The 21,362-nt window shown below is 35.5% G+C and overlaps 1 protein-coding gene across 7 annotated transcripts in view; it reads right to left on the bottom strand.

Annotated features, from left to right (window-relative positions):
* XRN1 (5'-3' exoribonuclease 1) overlaps nucleotides 1-21,362 on the bottom strand; it is a 101,151-nt gene that overhangs the window by 70,557 nt on the left and 9,232 nt on the right. For all 7 annotated transcript variants that reach the window (XM_089911046.1, XM_089911047.1, XM_089911049.1 and 4 more), the window contains exons 3-15: nucleotides 19,038-19,135; nucleotides 17,752-17,861; nucleotides 17,551-17,661; nucleotides 15,517-15,599; nucleotides 13,175-13,262; nucleotides 12,924-13,092; nucleotides 11,947-12,014; nucleotides 11,491-11,628; nucleotides 9,732-9,798; nucleotides 9,419-9,524; nucleotides 6,038-6,127; nucleotides 3,849-4,005; nucleotides 1,932-2,051 (exon numbers count right to left, since the gene is read on the bottom strand). In XM_089911046.1, the coding sequence (XP_089767172.1) occupies nucleotides 1,932-2,051; nucleotides 3,849-4,005; nucleotides 6,038-6,127; nucleotides 9,419-9,524; nucleotides 9,732-9,798; nucleotides 11,491-11,628; nucleotides 11,947-12,014; nucleotides 12,924-13,092; nucleotides 13,175-13,262; nucleotides 15,517-15,599; nucleotides 17,551-17,661; nucleotides 17,752-17,861; nucleotides 19,038-19,135 (1,405 nt within the window). The remainder of the gene's footprint in view (nucleotides 1-1,931; nucleotides 2,052-3,848; nucleotides 4,006-6,037; nucleotides 6,128-9,418; nucleotides 9,525-9,731; nucleotides 9,799-11,490; nucleotides 11,629-11,946; nucleotides 12,015-12,923; nucleotides 13,093-13,174; nucleotides 13,263-15,516; nucleotides 15,600-17,550; nucleotides 17,662-17,751; nucleotides 17,862-19,037; nucleotides 19,136-21,362) is intronic.

Genomic DNA, 21,362 nt, shown 5'->3' with positions numbered 1-21,362 from the left:
CTTCTTCCTTTCTAATTTGCATGCCTTTATTTCTTTTCCTTGACTTAATACACTGGACTTCCAGTACAGTAATAGAATTGGTTAGAATAAACATCCTTGTCTTACTCTTGATTTTACAGAGAAAACATTCAAAATTTTACTATTAAGTATACTGTTAGCAAGTTTTTTTAAGATGCACTTTATCTGGTTGAGGAAGTGTCATCTTATTTCTAGTACTGTATGTTGAGCATTTCTATTAAAATTGGATGTTGAATACTGATAGTGTGGTAAATCACATCGCAAATCAACACTGTGTTTCTAAAATAAATGACATTTGGTTATGAGTATTATCCTTCTAACATATTATTGGATTCCATCTGGCTTTATTTTGTTAAACGTTTTTGCATTTACTTTTAGGAGGGATATTAGCAAGTAATTTTCTTTTCTTGTAACATCATTTACTATGGGTATCTGCATCATGCTGGTCTGATAAAATATACTGGGAAGTGATTATTCCTATTCTATGTTTTCAAAGTTTGTGTAAAATTAGTATTATTTCTTCCTTGAATGCTTGCTAGAATTCACAAGTCAAGACATCTGAACCTAGAATTCTCTCTGTGAGAAGATTTTAAATCATGAAACTAAATGTCTTTAAAAGATATAGGACTACTCAGATTTTTACATGTTTTTTGGTCAGTTTTGCTAAACTGTGTCTTTAAAGAACTGTGTTCATTTCACTTAGGTTGCTGAAATCGTTGCCATAAAATTGTTCACAATATCCCTTACGGATTCTTTTAATGGCTGTAGAATTTATAGGACACCTCTTCTTTCATTCCAAATATTGGCAATTTATGTGTTCTCCCCTTGTGCTCTGGCTTTTCTCAGCCTTTCTTGATCTGTCTAGCTAGGATTTATCAATTTTATTAATCTTTTCAGAGGACCAACTTTTGGTTTCATTGATTTTTCTCTATTGTTTGCTCATTTTCCATAGATTTCTGCTATTTTTATTTCCTTCATTCTGCTTAGTTTGGACTTAAATTGCTCTTGTTTTTCTAGCTTCTTATGGTAGGAAGCTTAATTTATTTTAAAATGTCTTATTGCTTAGGATAAGCATCTAGAACCTTAAGTCTCCCTTTAAGCCTTGCTTTAGCTTTATCATAGATTACGATACGTGTTCTCATTATCATTCAGATAAATATTTTCAAATATCCCTTTTAATTTCTTTAATCTATGGATTATTTACAAGTGTGTTATTTAATTTCAAAATATCTGTAAGTTTCCCAGAAAGTTGTTACTGATTTTAAATTTAATTCCATGTGGTCAGAGAACATTCTCTTTATGATTTCAACCCTTTTAAATTTATTCAGACTTTTTTTTTTTTTTTTTTTTTGCGATACGCGGGCCTCTCACTGTTGTGGTGTCTCCTGTTGCGGAGCACAGGCTCCAGACGCGCAGGCTCAGCGGCCATGGCTCACGGGCCCAGCCGCTCTGAGGCATGTGGGATCTTCCCAGACCGGGGCACGAACCCGCGAACCCTGCATCGGCAGGCGGACTCCCAACCACTGCGCCACCAGGGAAGCCCCAGACATGTTTTATGTCTCACCAAATAATCTTGGTGAATGTACTTTCACTTAAAAATGTGTATTCTTTAGTTGTTGGGCACAGTGTTCTACATATATTAATGAAGTTGAGTAGGTTTACAGTGTTATTCAAGCCTTTGATTTCTGGTAATGCTCCTTGTTCTGAAGCCTACTTTGTCTACTATTAGTAAAGCAATGCCAGCTTTCTTATAATTAGCATACCTACAAGTTTGGATGCACATAATGAAGATGAGAGTAGTTAAAACTCATTAAAAAAACACAAATGGTGATTAAAATCCACTGCTTATTAATTTATGTGAAATAATATCTGATTAAAATATACATGTATATATAACTATTTCATGCACTGACCTCATCAATGAAAGGTATTAGAACCACAGCTTCCCATTCCTGTTGCTTCCCATTTAGGTCAGTTTTAAAATCAGGTGGATAATATTCTATAATTGGCGAGTCTTCATTCGTCATCAAATGCTGTGAAAATATAAAATAGCGTAATAGAAATGTAACAACTAATATCAATGTAGCTTTTTGCTAATATATTTATAATATTTCCTCAATTGTAACAGTTTAAAATTTCTAAGCAAAGCAAAAGTAAATTTTCACATCTTAGATATGTTCTAATATACTTGTTATATTTTGATTTTCAAGTATGAGGCTTCTAATTTCACCACCGTTCACCACTTTCCTGTTCCACTAACCTAGTTATGTAGCAAAACTATCTTTACTCTGAATTTTATCATTTCTATCTTCTATTGTCTTTTCACTTTACAAGGCCTATCTAAATTGTTTTCCCATTCAGACTTCAGTTCATTTCACACACTCCATTTTTAACCTTAGGCAATTTATTTTCATGTCCTAATCAACTGATTTTATTAAGTTATATAAGAACTAAGATAATTAAAAAGAAAAAAAATCCTAAAATCCAAAATCTCTTTACTACCAATAGCAAAGATAAAAAGTTCAATACGACGTTTTTATTAGAGATTTTATAACAGAAGTAGATAAAGAAAGTTAAAGATGTCTTCTAGGAATAGAATATGGAAGATTATGATATAAAAAATTTAAAGAAATAGCATATTTCTCAAGGTCATATTCAAAGTATTTAATAATCAGCAAGTCATGAGCACAGAACAATCAAAACAGATGTGGCTATAAAAACCTGCATGGTTACTGGTCCAGAGTGGTTGAGTATCAATCCTTAATGTATGTGAAGGTAGGAAAAAACCATCAAAGAAACTTAAGAAAGAAAGGCCAGGGGCCAGGATGAAGGACAGGTTAAGTTTCAGAAAGATACAGAAGGAAGCCTGATACTGTTCAAGCAGTGAAGGCAGGTGTGTGTGTTTGTGTTTATATGTGCCTACTCCAGTTCCTTGTACCAGGCCATGGAATTAGAAGAAGAGATTGACGCTCTAGAAGAACTAAATGAAGTTTACTCTCAGAATCAGCTTAGCAGGCTTGGCGTAATTTTGGTGACTCAATCACCCCTGAAATATCTTTTTCCTGTTACGTGAAACACGTTAACCAGAGAAAAGCCTTTTATTCCGCAATTTGATAAATGAAATGCTTAAAATCCAAATATAAATGGAGGTAATACTTTTGTTGTATAAATAACTTATTAGAATCATCCGTATTCTAATAGGTAGAGGGTAAAAGAGAACTGAAATGAAATCTGTAAACATTTGGACAAAGTAGATGGCTTCGGATTTTGCCTGGCTCAGTTTACTTTCATCAGTGCAGAGACAAATTGAAGATGTGCTTAAAGATACTGAAAATAAAGAAGCTATGCTCTGAATGGCTTATGAAATTTGTTTGCCTTTTTAAAACAAAGCTAACTTGGGGACTTCCCTGGTGGCGCAGTGGTTAAGACTCCACACTCCCAATGCAGGGGGCCCAGGTTTGATCCCTGGTCAAGGAACTAGATCCCACATGTATGCTGCAACTAAGAGTTCGCATGCCACAACTAAGGGGCCGGGGAGCCACAACTAAGGAGCCCACCTGCCGCAACTAAGGAGCCCACGTGCTGAAACTAAGGAGCCCACAGGCTGCAACTAAGACCCGGCACAACCAAATAAATAAAAATAAAATATAAAACAAAGCTAACTTTAAATCAAGAAACTACTTTTCAAGGGATTTGTTTAAGGAATCCTGTATTTGAAACTGAATATAAATATATTTAGCTATTAAAGAAATTTGGGTATGATGTTTCTAAGTTTGCAGGAGCTCCTAAATATTAAAAAGACCGTAAACACATTTAATTCTAAAACTCACCTGGTAGCATGTAGGAAGTAAATTTTTGCTAGCTGCTGGAAGTACAGCAAGAAGCTGTTCAAATGGCTTAAAAGGTTTTCCTAGTTCAAAATGGATTTTGAGTGTACTGATGTTGCGGATATCAGATAGGAAAGGTGCATAATGGTACGGATAAAACCTATAAAACAAAACTGAGTTTTAAACAATTGGCAATTTTATGAAACAGGTCAATGGTAAGCATATACTTCTCCATATTCTATTTTAACAACACATGGCAATAATTCTAAAGACAAAAAATCATTCATAATTCTGCTACTTGAATATAAAAAATCAGCAATGTTGGAGAATTTAGGTCATTTGATGGCAACAAATATTCTATTTCCTTAATTTTTTAAGTGCAGTTTCACACTCAAAATCTGGATGCATGCAAGGATATATATATTAATAATATATAAATATATATAATATATAATTTATTATTTATATATATAAATACGATAATGGCTGTTCAGTTTCGAAAATGTTGACTGTTGAGTCTTCCAAACAATAGGTTCTTAGAATGAAGTAATGAGGTAGTCAGAAGACGTTCAGTTAGCTCATGTGGGCCTGAGCTTCTCTTGTAAGGACAGAGGGAACAGTGAGTCTGAGCTCATATGGTTGTTACTAGTCAGTTCTAAGAACTTTTATCTTTGCATTAGTATATACATATTGTGTTCGTGGTAAGGATTAAACCACTTACCAATCATACACACCAACTATTTTTGTTTTTAATACTTTCCCATATTTAACTACAGGAAAAATATTTTTACAAAACTTGAAACATACAATTTTAAAAAAACTTTCAATGTTCTTAATGTTTGACTAAAGATACCAACAAAACAATGAAGAAATTTTTTTTTTTTTTTTTTGCGGTACGTGGGCCTCTCACTGTTGTGGCCTCTCCTGTTGCGGAGCACAGGCTCCGGACGCGCAGGCTCAGCGGCCATGGCTCATGGGCCTAGGTGCTCCATGGCATGTGGGATCTTCCCGGACCAGGGCACGAACCCGTGTCCCCTGCATCGGCAGGCAGACTCTCAACCACTGTGCCACCAGGGAAGCCCAAGAAATATTTTTATATTCCACAATTATGTCATACTTCAAAAGGGTGGGAAAGTTTAGGAGGCAGAATGGCATGTGAGACAAGGCAAAACGTATAGACTTTGGGAATCAGATAGCCTTGGACTTGATTCTTGGGTATATGTCATCTTGGAAAGATTACTTAACCTCTCTAATCCTCATCTGTAAAAGGCAGAGAACAATGCTTACTTTAAATAGTTGTGAGGATTATATGAGAACATGCTTTTCAAGTGCCTGGCCTTAACGCCTGGTAATATAATAGGGATAACTTATACTCACCCTCTTAAAAAATGGCAAATCAAGGATTTTTGTCATAGAATACTCTTCAGAGACGCCCTGAGAATCATGTTAGTTATTGCAAAGATTTGTAAAGGCTATTAGTAAGTGAAATCATGTGAAATTAATGCCACATTATTTTGCACTGGTCTGTTTTGCTGTTGGTGCTTTAAAACAGAGCCTAGTAGGTGTTCTGAAAACAAAACAAAACAAGCTATCTCATCACTTAAAAGTCTCTGCTTTTCCCTGCAGCATATTTTGGCTTGTTATTTTTTCTATAACAAGTGGATGGTTTGGAAATGTAGATGGAACTTGCTGGAATAGGAAACGAGACAAACTATTATTATTTCCAGGAAAAGCAAGTAATTCCTTTCTCCTTTCTTCTTTACCCTTCCCAGTCTAACATTCATATAACCCATTCTTCAATAATTACTCCTGATAGAAAAATTTTTTCAAACACATAAAAATGTAGAGAAGAATATAATAAACAATCCCACTTAACCACTGCTCAGACCCATTCATTATCAAGACTTTGTCACACTTCATTCATTATAACAGAAAATTTTAAATCCTTAGATTAACAGAGAGCTTTTATTATGGGCCATCTGCTATAGCTGGAAGTATCTTTGTTATAAAAGGGTCTTTTTAAAGTATTTTCATATAAAAAAAGATTACCTGTATTTCATTTAAACTTGGCTGTATGTATCTTTTAAAAAATACTATCATAAATAGAAATAAAAAGAAAAGAGATTCTCAAATGAGCTTACAGTAGAATGAACCATTATAAAAGACAAAGCTTTTTGTTTTTATTCCCTCACCAGCTCCAGGACTGAACTCCATGATAGTAATAATGCAAAATCCACTGTATTGCCTGAACATAACATGCAGCTTGATCAGCCAGAAAGTCACTGAAAACAGAAAAGAATATTTTCATTATAACATTATTTTTTGAAGACAGGCCATTGTGTTTAGAGCATATCTCCTGATATCACATTCTGTCTCACGTTTTAGTTAATCAATGAATAAACCAAAAACTGCAATCAGAAAAACTCCAAAATATTATTTTTTAAAAATTCCATCATGCCGGATTAAAGGTTTGCCTTATAGTTTTCCTAAACCAACCATCAGAATACTTAAACATGCTGTGCATATTTATTCAGTCAATGTACTGTGCCTTTGGTTTAAAGTTTGAGGATTTAGTTAATGAAACTTTCTATAATGTGGCACTACCAATTCCTTAAATATTCAGGGTGTGATGAGAGATAGGGATGGGAATCTTCTTTATTTGGGAGGATGCCTGACAGAATCACAGGAGGAAATCAGAAGATCTTAAAATCTGGTTATAGAGCTAGAACACACTTTGAAAAGTGCGATATCCACTGAACAATATTCCCTCTAATCCCTTTTTCTCAAAAACCATCATTTAAGGTAAAATAATGACACACACATTACACACGCGCACACACACACACACACACACACACAGAGCAAAAAAGAGCACTCTAGGTTAAACCCCAAAGTAGCTATAAACCTTGTTAGTGTCTGTTACCAAAATTCAGGTAGAGATACACTTAGAAATTCTAGAATCTACATTATTTCTGGGAACTACGTTTTTTTTTAAAAAAAATAAATTTATTTATTTATCGATTTTTGGCTGTGTTGGGTCTTTGTTGCTGCACGCGGGCTTTCTCTAGTCGCGGTGAGCGGGGGCTACTCTTCTTTGCAGTGTGCAGGCTTCTCATGGCGGTGGTTTCTCTCATTGTGGAGCATGGGCTCTAGGCGCGCGGGCTTCAGTAGTTGTGGCACGCGGGCTCAGTAGTTGTGGCTCACGGGCTCTAGAGCACAGGCTCAGTAGTTGTGGGCTTAGCTGCTCTGCGGCATGTGGGATCTTCCCAGACCAGGGATCAAACCTGTGTCCCCTGCATTGGCAGGCAGATTCTCAACCACTGGGCCACCAGAGAAGCCCTTTTTTAAAAAAAAAAAATTTATTTATTTTTGGCTCTGTTGGGTCTTCGTTGCTGCTCGCAGGTTTTCCCTAGGTGAGGCGAGCGGGGGCTACTCTTCACTGTGGTGCGCAGGCTTCTCATTGCAGTGGCTTCTCTTGTTGCAGAGCACGGGCTCTAGGCGTGCGGGCTTCAGTAGATGTGGTGTGTGGGCTCAGTAGTTGTGGCTCACGGGCTCTAGAGAGCAGGCTCAGTAGTTGTGGCACATGGGCTTAGTTGCTCCACGGCATGTGGGATCTTCCCGGACCAGGGCTCGAACCCATGTCTCCTGCATTGGCAGGCAGATTCTTAACCACTGTGCCACCAGGGAAGTCCGGGGAGCTATGCTTTTTAAAATGAAATGCATTACTTTTTTATTATAAAAGAAATATTTCCTCATTACTGAAAATACAGATAATGACAAAAAGCATTTTTATCACCTTATAGCAATCACTATTACCTTTTGGTATTTTTCTCAATCTCTTTTCTATGCCCAGGTTTTTTTTTTTTTTGTTTTAAGTATTAATGAGAGGATACTGTGCATTATTTTTGTATCCTGCTTTTAAAATTTGTACTTAATGATATACTGAAAGTATCTTTCTGAATTGTTATGAACTTTCTATAAGTACCAGTTTAACAGTTCCGCATATTCTGGAAACACTGGAAATGGCAGAGATAGTGACTGTAATGAGGAGGAGGTGGAGACAATTATGATGAACATTCTTACTGGACATGTACATTGTTTCTAATTTTTTACTTTTAAAAATCTTTGTAATAAACTTCCTTGTGTATAAGGATCTTCTGTGTTTAACTTTATATTTTTAAGATATTTTAACAATTAGAATTATTGGGTCAAAGGGATGACTATTTTAAAGGCTTTTGGATATGTAGTTTCCAAAATAATTTTACCAATTTATATTTCCACCAGTAATTAAGGGAAGAAATCTACTACCACTCCTGGACTAACACTGAATATAACAACTTAAAAAGATTTGCTTATTTGCTAGGCAAACAAATAGTATCTCATTTTCATAAGTCTATATTTTACTATATAAAAGGAAAAAGAAATAAAACAGAAGACTAGTTTCCTATCAAATTAAGCATTTAATGTCAACTGCATGTACTACAGTTCTATCTAACTGTAATCAAGGAAATACAAGAACAAAGGAAAAAAGGATTAAAAGCATAACTATTTTAAATATGTTATTTCTCAAGTCTCAGAAGTCCTACTTTCTAATGTAATAAGGGTACATAGCATTTCACGAAACTCTTATTTCACTTATAGATAAGCAGCCTCATCTGGTGGTTAAGCATGGGCTCTGGAGCCAGACTGCTTGTGTTTAAATCCTGGCTCTCCCACTCACTACCTATGCATGTCACTTCAAGCAAGTCACTTAAACCTCTCATTCCTTAATTTCCTCTATTTTAAGGTAATAATAATTCTACTTATCTTAAAGAATTATTGTGAGAATTACAAGTTAACATTTTCATGTTATATATATATGTTTATATTATTAAAATATAAATGAGTTAATATTTTTCAAATGTTTAGAATAGTGCCTGGTACTTGGTAAGCACTTTATAAGTGTTTGTTAATTAAAATAAATAAAATACGAATATATGTAATTCATACTGTGGGCTGTAGTTTAGAAGTGTGGACCACCATTCTAGAGGTCAAGTTGTTAAGGAACTTTTGTACTAGTTATTAACCTGGGGCTGAGCCAGGTGCCCTTTGAGATAAGTGTGATGTGAGCTTTTGAAGATGGGAAGCAAAACACTAACCATTTTCTATTTGGCAATTTTTATCATAGGACCCTTGAACAATGCAGGAGTTAGGGGCGCCAACCCTCTGTGTAGTAGAAAATCCACCTATAACTAGTTGGCTCTCTGTATCTGTGGTTCTGCATCTGTGAATTCAACCAATCGTGGATTCAACCAACTGTGAATCATGTAGTACTGCATTAAGTATTTAGTAAAAACAGTCCGTATATAAGTGGACCTGTGCAGTTCAAACCCGTGTTGTTCAAAGGTCAACTGCATAACACATGTCAATTAATGTTACCTTGTCCAAAACGGTACTAGTTGAAAGGCTTACAATAATTTATGAAAACAAAAAATCCTTTCCACCCATTACCATAACTATCAAAATTATGTTGTTTTCGCTGCAAAGTCTAATTTTTTTTCTACTTTAAAGTAAAAGCATTGGCAAAAACGTACTCAGAAACTACGTCAACTCCCATCTTTGTCATGTAATATGTTCTTTTATATTGTCTGAACTCGGTTTCAAACAAGTCATCGTCTTCAGTCTCATCTTCTAAATTGTCTGGAAAAAAGACACAAAGACAGTGGCTGACAATTACGAACATTCCGTTTTTACATCTAATGCTTTGATACATATCAAAGCAGATGCTTATAAACTACCACAGACATCTACTTCATCCAATATTATTGAATTAGTACTAATAAAGGAAAGATATAACTATTCTGTCAAAAAAAATTGCATCTATTAAAATACATAGTTTGTACTCACCCTTAGAAGTTACCACTTCTTCTCCATTTTTGTCTAAAGCAGCCCAACATATTGAGTTTTCCTGGCCCTATACAAATTATAAATCAATATAAAATTAAGGCAGGATATACTTTAAGGTGAGACATTTAACAGGGAGATTTAAAAAATACTAAAGATAACTGAATGATCCTTCAGTGACACACTGCAAAAGTTTGTTTTAAAAATATTCCTCAAATGCTGTGTAAATGCTTTTGGTTTTATATCACTGTTTCCTGAAGCTATAAATCTTTATTATGTAGAACTTAACATTCAGACCCCTCAATGATAAATAACAAGTAATGTTCACCAATATAAAAGATAAATATATTTAATTATATATGTGTTCCAAAAACAAAACACTTCAAGAATATTTCATTTACTTAGAGAAAAGTACACAATCAATATCAAATTCTTTCAACTTTAACATTTTTATATGTCAAATTCTGGGCTATTGTTAACACAATCTGTTTGTTTATGATTGAATCCAATAACTACAAACATTACCTATTTTTTTGTATCCCTGGATCCCATCATTCCTATGACTCTACCAGCCACTTCTAAATTTTCTTCCATGTAACTCATCTGCTTTTCTAAAGTTCTTCCATTTCATCACATCCTTCATATCCTGCCCATCTATTCTTCCTCCTTGTGATTTCATCCTTTCTCTCCTCTACTTCTAACTGCCTATCAACTGCCGGTGCCTCTCATTAGTTCTTCCTACTCCCTTATTCCCAATTTCCTTTTCCTCATCCAAGCTAGGGCCTCTGCCAATTTCCTGCGTCTGGGCTGTTTCTCCAGCTCCTTTCAATCTACGAGTGTCTCTAATGTTAACTACACACCCATGGATGACTGGTGAAGCTTAAGGACTGAGCTGAGGTGGGCGGAGTCATGGACTATTGATATTTAAGTTCGTGGGTATGGGTCCCCCAAAAGTTGCAGAGCCTGTTTTATTAAGATAAGAAACAGAGTAGAATGCAGACTGACTACTGTTAAGCTCCACTGAGGAAAAGTTAAGCAATTAGAAAGACTGCACTAAAGAAAATCAGGACAGTTGCCCTTCCTGGAGCAAGAGATATTGGGCTTGAGCCTGAATAAAACCAGTACAGCAAAGAGAGTGCAGGAAACTCATCAGTTTCACCAGAATCCAATAACTATGGGTTAGCTGAGGAAAATTTCAGAAGAGGTTTATTTTCCAAGCTAACACACATAAGACATTCTTTAGGGCTTCTTGGAGGTGCTTTACAGTGTACTAGCATATTCTGACTCTAGTCACTTATTGAGGACCTAACTGTTACCACATATTGTGCTATTAACTACTCTTAGCCTAGCCTATCACTGTATTTTACACACGATTTTATATATAAATTACTTCTAGAGAAAAATCACTGATCTAGTTAATGTCTCATAACATTAAATGCTATAAATATCCACACTTTAACTAATTTTCTGGCCTCTTATATTTAGAAATGTTTTATACACTTATTAATAGAGTGGAAGAACAAAGAAAACACAATGTTCTTCGATGGTAAAAATAAACTGATTTTTAAAGATCAGATTTAAATGATAGGATCTAATAGAGAAAAAGAAACCAAAACAATTTTTAAAATGTCCATAGAGGAAAAGAAGAAATGAAACTAAAATGAGGCAACCCTAAAATCATAAGAAAGAAAATGAGAAACAAGGAATATCAGTTTTACCTTTACAGCTAAAAAAATGAAAGGACACCTAAAAAAATGGACACCTTTGATTTTTTCTTTTCCTTGTAGTTCTTGGCTTCTTCTGCTGCGACACCTGCTGCTTCATTGAGGTACTTGTTACCAACTTTGCTTTCAAACCACTTTAGGTCCACAAAAACTTCACTGAAGTGCTCTCGATCAAACTGTACAGAAATATTTACATTTAGTTTAAAATAACTTAAGTATGTTTAGATGAATACAGACCAAACTTTTAACAGTGACTACTTCTAGGGCATAGGAAATCAGAGGATATTACTTTTTTACATGGGGACTTCATCTATTACTCTGAAAACTAAAAATGAAAAGCAAATAGAAATGAAAATAACTTAGGTGAAATTACTTATACAGAATGACCAACTTGAGTAGAATCACAAAAACTTTTTCTTCTGGTATTATGTAAATGGTTACTGATCATTTATAGCTACCCTGGGACAGGAAAACAAAAACTTCTAGTTACTTACATCTGATAGTTTCACAAGGTATTTCTCAAATCGAGGTAAGTTGAGATGTCCACTTTCATTAATATAACCTAAAAGGAACAAAATCTAAACTTGTACTAAAAGCTGACATTATTTTTTCTAAACAATTCTACAAAATTTTTACAAAACACTGAGTTTTGACATTCTACTAATCAAGAAAAAACACTCAGTGTTGGACTGTGTAAGTGGCCCTAGTTTCTATGAACTTGATGTTACTATAGTACACAGTATGTAAGAACTGAAGGAAAATATAAAAAATTCCGGGTTTACATAGTAATAATCTTCCCAAATTTCCAAACAACACTGGGAGACAGTTAATTAAATTAAATATGTTCTAGAATCTATCTAGCTCATTCATTTGATATGTTAACTTAAGAAAGAAAAGACTAATGTCCTGCTACTCTGCTGATTGACTGATTGATTAGCTGATTGATTTGCTGTGCAGCGTGACTTGCCAGATCTTAGTTCCCTGACCAGGGATTGAACCCGCGCCTTCTGCAGTAAAAATGCGGAATCCTAACTACTGGACAGCCAGGGAATTCCCTGTCGTCTGTTTTATTCAGCATCACCACTATCTGTCAGTTTCCCATTTTAACTTGAAAATCTCTCCCTCATATTAAATACTCTGATGATTATCCATTCAGGAAACTAAATTTCTATGCTTAAATACGAAACGAGCTAAGTGAAACGAGCAACCTCTGCTGGCTTTCTTAAGCCATTTAAGGTGGAGATTAGTTAGGTATCAATAAATGAGACTGCTTAACTGGCGTCATCTTCTTTGCTTGTGAACCATTGAAAATTACAACTTTAGAGAGCTTGGCACCTTAGACTAAAAGAAACTCCAAATTCTTTTCCTACTTTAGTTGTGCATGCCATAATCTAATAAACTGAGTGACATTTTTAGGGTTAGTTGAGTGCTAACTTAAAGTAGCTTCAAACAAATATTAAACTTTTCTTACCCCCAAGTTCTGGCAGGATGGTAATATATGTTCCATAAAGAAGAGGCAGTGCATCATGATTAATATGTAAATGAGGTAGATGAGGGATAAAATCATTGCCAACAAGAAATCCCATCAAAATCCAATCATCTATTATCCTTTCAATATCATATTTAAATGTGATCTTGTCCTATGCAATATGAAGAGAAGAGTCAAATCCTATGGAAATTTCTGCATATTCATCTTTGGCCCATGGTTATATTAATACTTACTTTTAATGCTGAAAACTCATAGTCAATATACTCTCTCATTAAAGACAAGTGTAGAAGGTGAAATGTGGTTTCTTCTGGTGCGCATACCCTGTAATTAGTCAGATGATCAACACAGAGCTTATTATATTTTTAAGGTTCAAGTTTAAAAACGTAGCTTAAAATAGAACATCATTAGAAAATAGTTAATTCTTGTCATTAAGGCATGTAATTTATAGGCAAGCTGCAGGGTAATGTTAAGATAAAAATATAACTACAATTACAACAGAGATAAAGTTCATAATAATTGGTTTACAATATGCTTTCTGTGGAAGGACTCTCAGAATTGAGAAAGTCTAAGTAATACATAATAGATGTAATAAACCAGTGGGATCTGGTCCATTTAAGGCTGGCCACCAGCAGAAAGCATATAGATAAGTGAGTACATATACTTTTATATCTACTGCAGTACAGTCCAAGGCTTCAATGTTGAGGCACCATCACTTCCTCCTCTTACCTTTTCCGGGCTTGGTATAGGGGTCTATATTCCTGGTTGTGGCCTATACTCCAGGATTAATTACAAGTAAGAATATAAGCTGTTAACAGCATATTAAAAGCATTTATACACCATGAACAAATGGGATTTTCTTCAGGAATGCAAAAATAGTCCAACATAAGAAAATAAATCAACGTAATACAGCATATTAATAAACAAAGGGAGAAAACCCCCCGCATAATCATTTAACAGAAAAAGCATACGTCAAAATTCAACACTCTTTCATGATAAAAACATTCAGCAAAGTAGGAACAGAAGGGAATTTCCTTAATGTGATTAAGGGAATTTATGAAAAATCCACAGTTAATATCATAATCAATGGTGAAAGACTGAAAGCTTTCCTCCCAAGGAAAGGAATTCTTGTTCCTAAGATCAGTAACAAGACAAGGATGCCCATTTTCACTATAGTTATTCAACATTACGCTGGAAGTCTAGCCAGGGCAAGTAGGCAAGAAAAGAAATAAAAGGTATCCAAACTGCAGAAGAAGAAGTAAAACTCTATTTACAGATGGTGTAATTCTATATGTAGAAATCCCATAGAATCTACAAAAAAAAAAAAAATACTGGCACTAAAAAATGAATTCAGCATAGGTGCAGGGTATAAGGTCAACACAAAAATCAGTTGTGTTTCTACATACCAGCAATAAACAATCCAAAAAGGAAATTAAGAAACAATTCCACTTACAATATCATCCAAAAGAATAAAACACTCGGAAATAAACTTGACCAAGGAAGCAAAAGAAAAAGCCAGAGGCCAAAAAACTGAAATCAAAGATACAGAGAACAGACTGATGATTCACAAAGGTAGGGGATGGGGGTGGGTGAAATGGGTGAAGGCGATGAAAAGGTATAAATTTCCAGTTATAAGATAAATAAGCTCTGAGGATGTAATGCACAGCAGGTAACTATATTTAAAAACATTATTTTCAACTAAAGGATAAAAAAGAAGAAAGGAGGCAAAAGACTTGTACACTAAAACTACAAAACTGAAAGAAATTAAAGAAGACATAAATGAATGGAATGACATTTTATGTTAACAGACTGGAAGACTTGATATCAAGATGTGAATGCTACCCAAAGGGATCTATAGATTCAATGCTGTCCCGATCAAAATCCCAACTTTTTTACAAAAAAAACCAGAAAACCTATCTTAAAAATTATTAACCTCAGGAGACCCCGAACAGCCAAAATAATCGTGAAAAAGAAGAATATAGTTGGAGGTCTCACCCTTCCTGATTTCAAAACTTACTACAAAGCTACAGTTATCAAAATACTTGTGGTACTGGCATAAAGACAGACATATAGACCAACGGAATAGAATACAGATCCCAGAAACAAAGCCTTGCATATATGGTCACATGATTTTTGACCAGGGAGCCAAGATCATTCAATGGGGAAAAGACAGTTTTTCAACAAATGTTGTTCAGAAAACTGGACATCCACATGCAAAAGAATGAAGACAGACCATTACCTTACACCACATATAAAAATTAACTCGACATAGATCAAAGACCTAAATGTTAAGAGTTAATACTTATAAAACCCTTAGAATAAAATGGGAAAAGGCTTTATGACATTGCATTCAGCAATGATTTCTTGCATATTACACTAAAAAGTACAGGCAACAAAAGAAAAAAATAGATTGGAATTCATCAAAATTAAAAATTTTGTACATCAAATGATGCTATCAACAGAGTGAAAAGGCAACCCATGGACTAGAAAATATTTACCGGTCATATACCTGTTAAGGGATTACTATTCCTAATTTAATTTCTGTTCTACCTTCTGATATATAGGCAGTATGATTTACCTTTGTGTCTTTTTGCCACCAAACCGAACCTCTTCTCTTAAAAGAGAGAAATGTGCTTCATGACTTGTTAATCCAAGCATAATCTGTTGAAAAATGATGAAGAAATGTTTCTATTCTCTCATTTTTTATAGCATCGGGTTCACAAAAGCAATCAAAAAACGTTTCTATATAGAGAACATGCTTATTTAAGGAAAATAATTCATTAGCAAATTAAATGTATAAATATCAAAATATGATACATCTACAGGTTATAAATTGCGTAAATTCTGTGTACTTTTCTAAGAAAAAAAATGTTCACTTTAGACTCACATAACCTTTATAACCACCCCACTGTACCCCCATAAAAAAATCCCAAAAATGTTCTCTTGGTTTTTACACCTTTCCACTTGCCACGGAGGAATGGGTAAGGAATTAGGGCAACAGCATTTCCATGACAGAAGAATACAGGACTCTTCTGGAGGCCAAGATACCTTTAGTATGTGAAAACTCAGAAAAAACTGGAAAAGGATATTTTCAGTTAATATTCTCACATAGTATTCTAATCCCCAAAGTAAGTCAAATAGTCTAGTGAGCCATATCAACCAATTGCAATGTATATTGTTTATTTTCATTTAATCCTGATTCAAAGAAAATAAAACATTTATGAAGCAATCAGGGAAATGAGAATACTAAATGGTTATTTATATATTAAACAGTGGTTTGTTAATTTTTGTTTTATGTGGGATATCATTGGGGTTATCATTTTTAATATTCTCCATCATGAAATATTTATAGATTAAATAATACATGTCATATACTTCAAGAATACAGGGGATGGGCTTCCCTCATGGCACAGTTGTTAAGAATCTGCCTGCCAATGCAGGGGACACGGGTTCGAGCCCTGGTCCAGGAAGATCCCACATGCCCTGGAGCAACTAAGCCCGTGCGCCACAACTACTGAGCCCACGTGCTATAACTACTGAAGCCCACGTGCCTAGAGCCTGTGCTCTGCAACAAGAGAAGCCACCGCAATGAGAAGCCCGCACACTGCAACGAAGAGTAGCCCCCGCTCGCCGCAACTAGAGAAAGCCCACGCGCAGCAACGAAGACCAACGCAGCCAAAAAATAAATAAATACATAAATTTATTTAAAAAAAAGAAAAAAAGTCTTAAAAAAAAAAAGAATCCAGGGGAGGAGAAGGAAGGAGACAGATGATTAGGGAAAGGAGCTGAAGGTTACTGAAGACAGATGAAGGACACAAGGAGGTTCATTATGCTCTCTCCTTTACATCTGTTTATATTTGCAAATTTCTGTAATAGAAAGTTAAAACAAAAAGAGTCTAGCAAACTTGGGTTATGGAGTCATCAGATCAGGTGGTATTAAAAATCGTGTATTAAGAATGAGGGTAAAAAGGGTCCTCTATCCTGACGTCAGCAGAGTATTCATAGCACTAGGGTCAGTCAGGTGTGAACACTAACTATAGAGACCTGTTGATCATAAACTATGGCAAAAGAACTCCTTTTCCAAATGTTTTAGAACTTTGGTAATAGCAGAAGTAGCAATCATTATTATATCTCTGATATTTGTTCCCACAGCCAGAAATCTTCTTAAATGTTTTTTTTAATTTTTTTTTTTTGGCTGCGTTTGGTCTTCATTGCCGTGCGTGGGCTTTCTCTCATTGTCGCGAGTGGGGGCTACTCTTCGTTGCAGTGCGTGGGCTTCTCATTGTGGTGACTTCTCGTTGTGGAGCACAGGCTCTAGGCGCACGGGCTTCAGTAGCTGTGACACACGAGCTCTAGAGCTCAGGCTCAGTAGTTGTGGCTTGTGGGCTCTAGAGCACAGGCTCAGTAGTTGTGGCGCACGGGCTTAGTTGCTCTGCACCATGTGGGATCTTCCCAGACCAGGGCTCGAACCCATGTCTCCTGCATTGGCAGGCGGATTCTTAACCACTGCGCCACCAGAGAAGCCCAGAAATCTTCTTTTATTAAGACCAAGTTTCCTAGATATTTTAACTACAATGGCATAAGATTAGAATACAATAAACATTATACCTACCAAGTCAGCATCTAAGCCATAAAGACAGTGTCTGGTGTTTGGATCATGATCTGGCTTTGCCTTCTCGGATCTGATAAATTCCATGATTTTATGTTCTCCTTCTCCAGGAGTCTAAATATAATGTTTAAAAAAAATGCGGTAATATGCTATAATTCTCAAGATTAAATTTAAAAAACTCTTTAAATAAAATAAGATAATAACCTCATGGCCTGAGAAATAGATGGTAACTCCTTGCCACGACTTGTCTGTAGAAATTTTCATATTTACAAAATACTTCAGATGTTCGTGTAACCTGGCCATGAATTCAGTCCCTAAAAATAAAAGGTTTTTAAAAATTTAATCTGAGAGAGATATAAAAACAGTGAGTTCCCAGTGACAACATGAAATTGGATCTGGGTGTCCAGGGAATAGCTAGGTATAAGATCTCCCAAGGAGGTCGAAAGCTCTCTTGCTTATCTTGAAAAGCGAGTAATGTTGTATCTTTCCCAACCAAATATCACAACTATTTCCAATTTTACCAGGCACCCCAAAATGAAGTCAATGTCAGATGGGGAAATTCAAAGAAGGTTACTACTGCCTCAGGACTATGCTTCAAATATTTTCACACAAGGGCAGGGTTTCAACACTCCAACAAACTTCAATCTTCTATTTCTCTGCTGGATTCTAAAGTTTTTTGTTTTTTTTTAAGGCATGTAGCTTCAATAAGATTGCCAGTAACAACAACTATTATCATTACTATTTTTAACCTGAAAAATTACTATTAATCTGGAAACTGAGTCTACAATGATTATGTTTCAGGAAAAGCCCAGATAGTCAATAGTCAAAGGCAATAAGTCTTAAACTGTATAACGATAAAACTGGTTATTAAATTGGGCAATGTGTCATTAGGGGACTTAATGAAAGAGAAAACTACCATAGTAAAAATTAATGAGATAGTATGATTATAAGATTTTTTTTCAATGTAAAGAATTATAATAATGTTAGACAAAACTCTAGGAAGGGCAGACTGTGCTGTTGCATATAAGATTAAACTTGTAATACTGATAAATTAATTCTTCCTTAAAGTCACAGAAATCTTAACAGCCTCTGAGAAGAAGAGTAAGCACTCTAGACGAGGAAAGTGGGTTTCTTCTCCTGAATACAAGCTAGCTCTATGAACTTGGGTGAACCACAACCTCATTGAGTCAGCTTTCATACAAATAAATGGCAGGAGTAGGACTGATCTTGTAAGTTCCTTCTAAGTCAGGAATTTTGTGCATCTGGGAGAGTCCTGTCCATAGGTGCCCTTATCAGCATCTGTAAATCCCTACAGTGGGTCTCCATAGGAGCATTTATGACCAAGGTGACCAAACCATCTCATGAAGAGACATAACTGGGAAAATAGAGCAAATATAATCCTAAGGACAAAATAAATAGAGGTTAGAAAAGAGAAATAAATTTACATTTACATTTTAAATCTGCCAGAATTTTTCTCTCAGTGAATTTACCTGGTGTAATGCAGTTGGAATCAAATCTGGCCTCTGTAGGAAGAGTTTCTCCTTTTTCTATTGCCTTTTTAATTTTGTCTTCTGCCTCCTTTGCTGACCTTAAATGTTAAGGGGGAAAAGAAGTGCTCAACTTTCTGGAAAAAATAGAGATCTCTACATAAAGTAAACGGTTATTTAGAAGTTTTTGTAACTAAAATACTAATTCTTCAATTTTAAGTTCAAAACATATAAGTTTTGAAATGTCTATAATCAATAAAGATGAGCCTCAGAATTGTTTCTTTTCATTTAAAGAACTGAGTTTTTCAGCTAGGGACTATAGAAGTAGAACATTATAACAGTATAAAACTGACAAAGAATGTTACAAATACTTATTATAAAGTAATTCTTTTCTAATCACAAATATACAGCATATTAGTTCTAGAAATAATTTCAAAAGTATAGCATAAACATTCATTATACACACTACATTTAATAATATCAAATAAGTACATCATTAAAATGATCTCTAAGAATATTATATAAAAATAATTATAAAATTGTAATGTATATCTTTGGGTTTCCTCATGAAAACATCTAAAGCGAAAACCTAATAACATTAATGACATCAGTAGCCAAAATGATCTCATTTTTGAGGCAACAGGATTTACTAAGAAGAACATGATTTTTAGAGTCCGATAGACACAGGTTTGAATACTGGCATCCCAATTCCAATCTGGCTTCTCCAGTAACCCATGTGTGGCACACAAATATGTCACATGGCATACAAGTTAGGAAGTCCTGCTTTATGTACATTTTCTACAGCCTTGTTATTAGCTCTATCTACTGTGCCCTGTGGAATTCTATTTCTGCGATAAACAAACTCTTCTTCATATTTAACCTCTCTCTCTTACCAACCTCTTCAATATAACAAAGACTCTGAAGATATCAACTCATTTGTAATCTCTCCAGTGGAAGCCATTCTTTCCTCTTTTCTCCCCTTCCTTCTTTGACTGAAGAAATGATTATTCAATGTTACTATGTGACAAGTTCTTGGGATACAACAAAAAAGAAATGATTCCTCTTCTCGGAATTTACACTCTAGTGGGGAGACAGAAATTAAACAGCCATAATGTCTAACGTAGCTGCAATATAGAGAATGTTTGGGACAGGGGCAAGGCAAAACTATTAAAGTAATCTAGGTAGAAGATTATGGTGGCCTAGGCTGACAGTAGCAGTAAAGGTGAAAAGAAGTAAGTAGATATGACTTAGATGTGAGGAATAAGGAAGAGAGAGAAGTCCAATTACTCTTGGACTTTGGAGTTGAGCAGCTATTTACATGATGTTATTCACGAAACATAGAAGGAAGGCAGGTTTGAGGCAAAGATGAGTTCAGTTCTGAATATATTAAGCCTGAAATGTATCTATGGTATCCAGAGGAGGCATTTAGCAGGCATTTGGATGTATACAAGCTCTGGAAAGAGATATCCACCAGAAAGATAAGTTTGGGAGTCATCAGTACAGATTCAGTACTTAAAGTCATTGGATAAGATATCTTAGGACCCAGGACGGAACCTTAAGAAACATCAATATTTGAGACAAAGCAGAGGAAGAGAATATAACAAGGAGATTAAGAAGGTACAGTCAGAAAGAATTCCCTGGTGTACAGTGGTTAGAACTTGGCACTTCCACTGCCGGGGCCCAGGTTCAATCCCCGGTCATAGAGTATAGTTACCTGAAGGTCATGGGAAGGAAGTTCAATAAAGAAATAATGGTCAACACTGCTAAATACCAGAGATAAATGAAGTAATGTAAAGACAGAATTACTCTCTACATTTAGCCCCTTTAAGGAGTCTATTAATAATCTTGTAAGGAAGTTTCAGTGGCACGGTGGGGATGAAAGACAGATGGCAGCAGATTTAAAAGATGGCAGAGATGCGAAGTGATGAGGATTAAAGATTATGAGCGAAGAAAACAGTCGCCATGGAGAATGAGGAAAAGCTGACTGGGGGTTTTGGAGGAAACATGGCACACTCGATGCCGCCACAGTACCGAGCGAACGCTTGTGGTGGTTAGGGTCAACTGGCCCTCGACGCCCATTCCTCTCTCCTAGTCTGTCTTCTGATACTGGAGAGGTTGGAAGAAAGCTATAAAAAAATTAAACTCTCAGGCTTCCCTGCAGCTAGGCTTCTGGATATGACTTAGCTTCTTAACCTCCGGATCAGAGCTAAAGGAATAAATTCCTAGAACTACCTGTTCTGGTCAGGGCCTCTGAACTCCTCACCTTCCTGAATGTTGCAGTAGTGATGCCATCAGTGGGTGAGTTCTATGGTGTTGTTCTGGAAGTCA

The sequence above is a fragment of the Delphinapterus leucas genome, chromosome 4 (genome assembly GCF_059928025.1).
Source record: "Delphinapterus leucas isolate spDelLeu-1000000601 "Yukka" chromosome 4, BTC_Dleu_Yukka2, whole genome shotgun sequence".
NCBI classification, from domain to species: Eukaryota; Metazoa; Chordata; class Mammalia; order Artiodactyla; family Monodontidae; genus Delphinapterus; species Delphinapterus leucas.
This window is presented reverse-complemented; position numbering and strand designations above follow the sequence as displayed.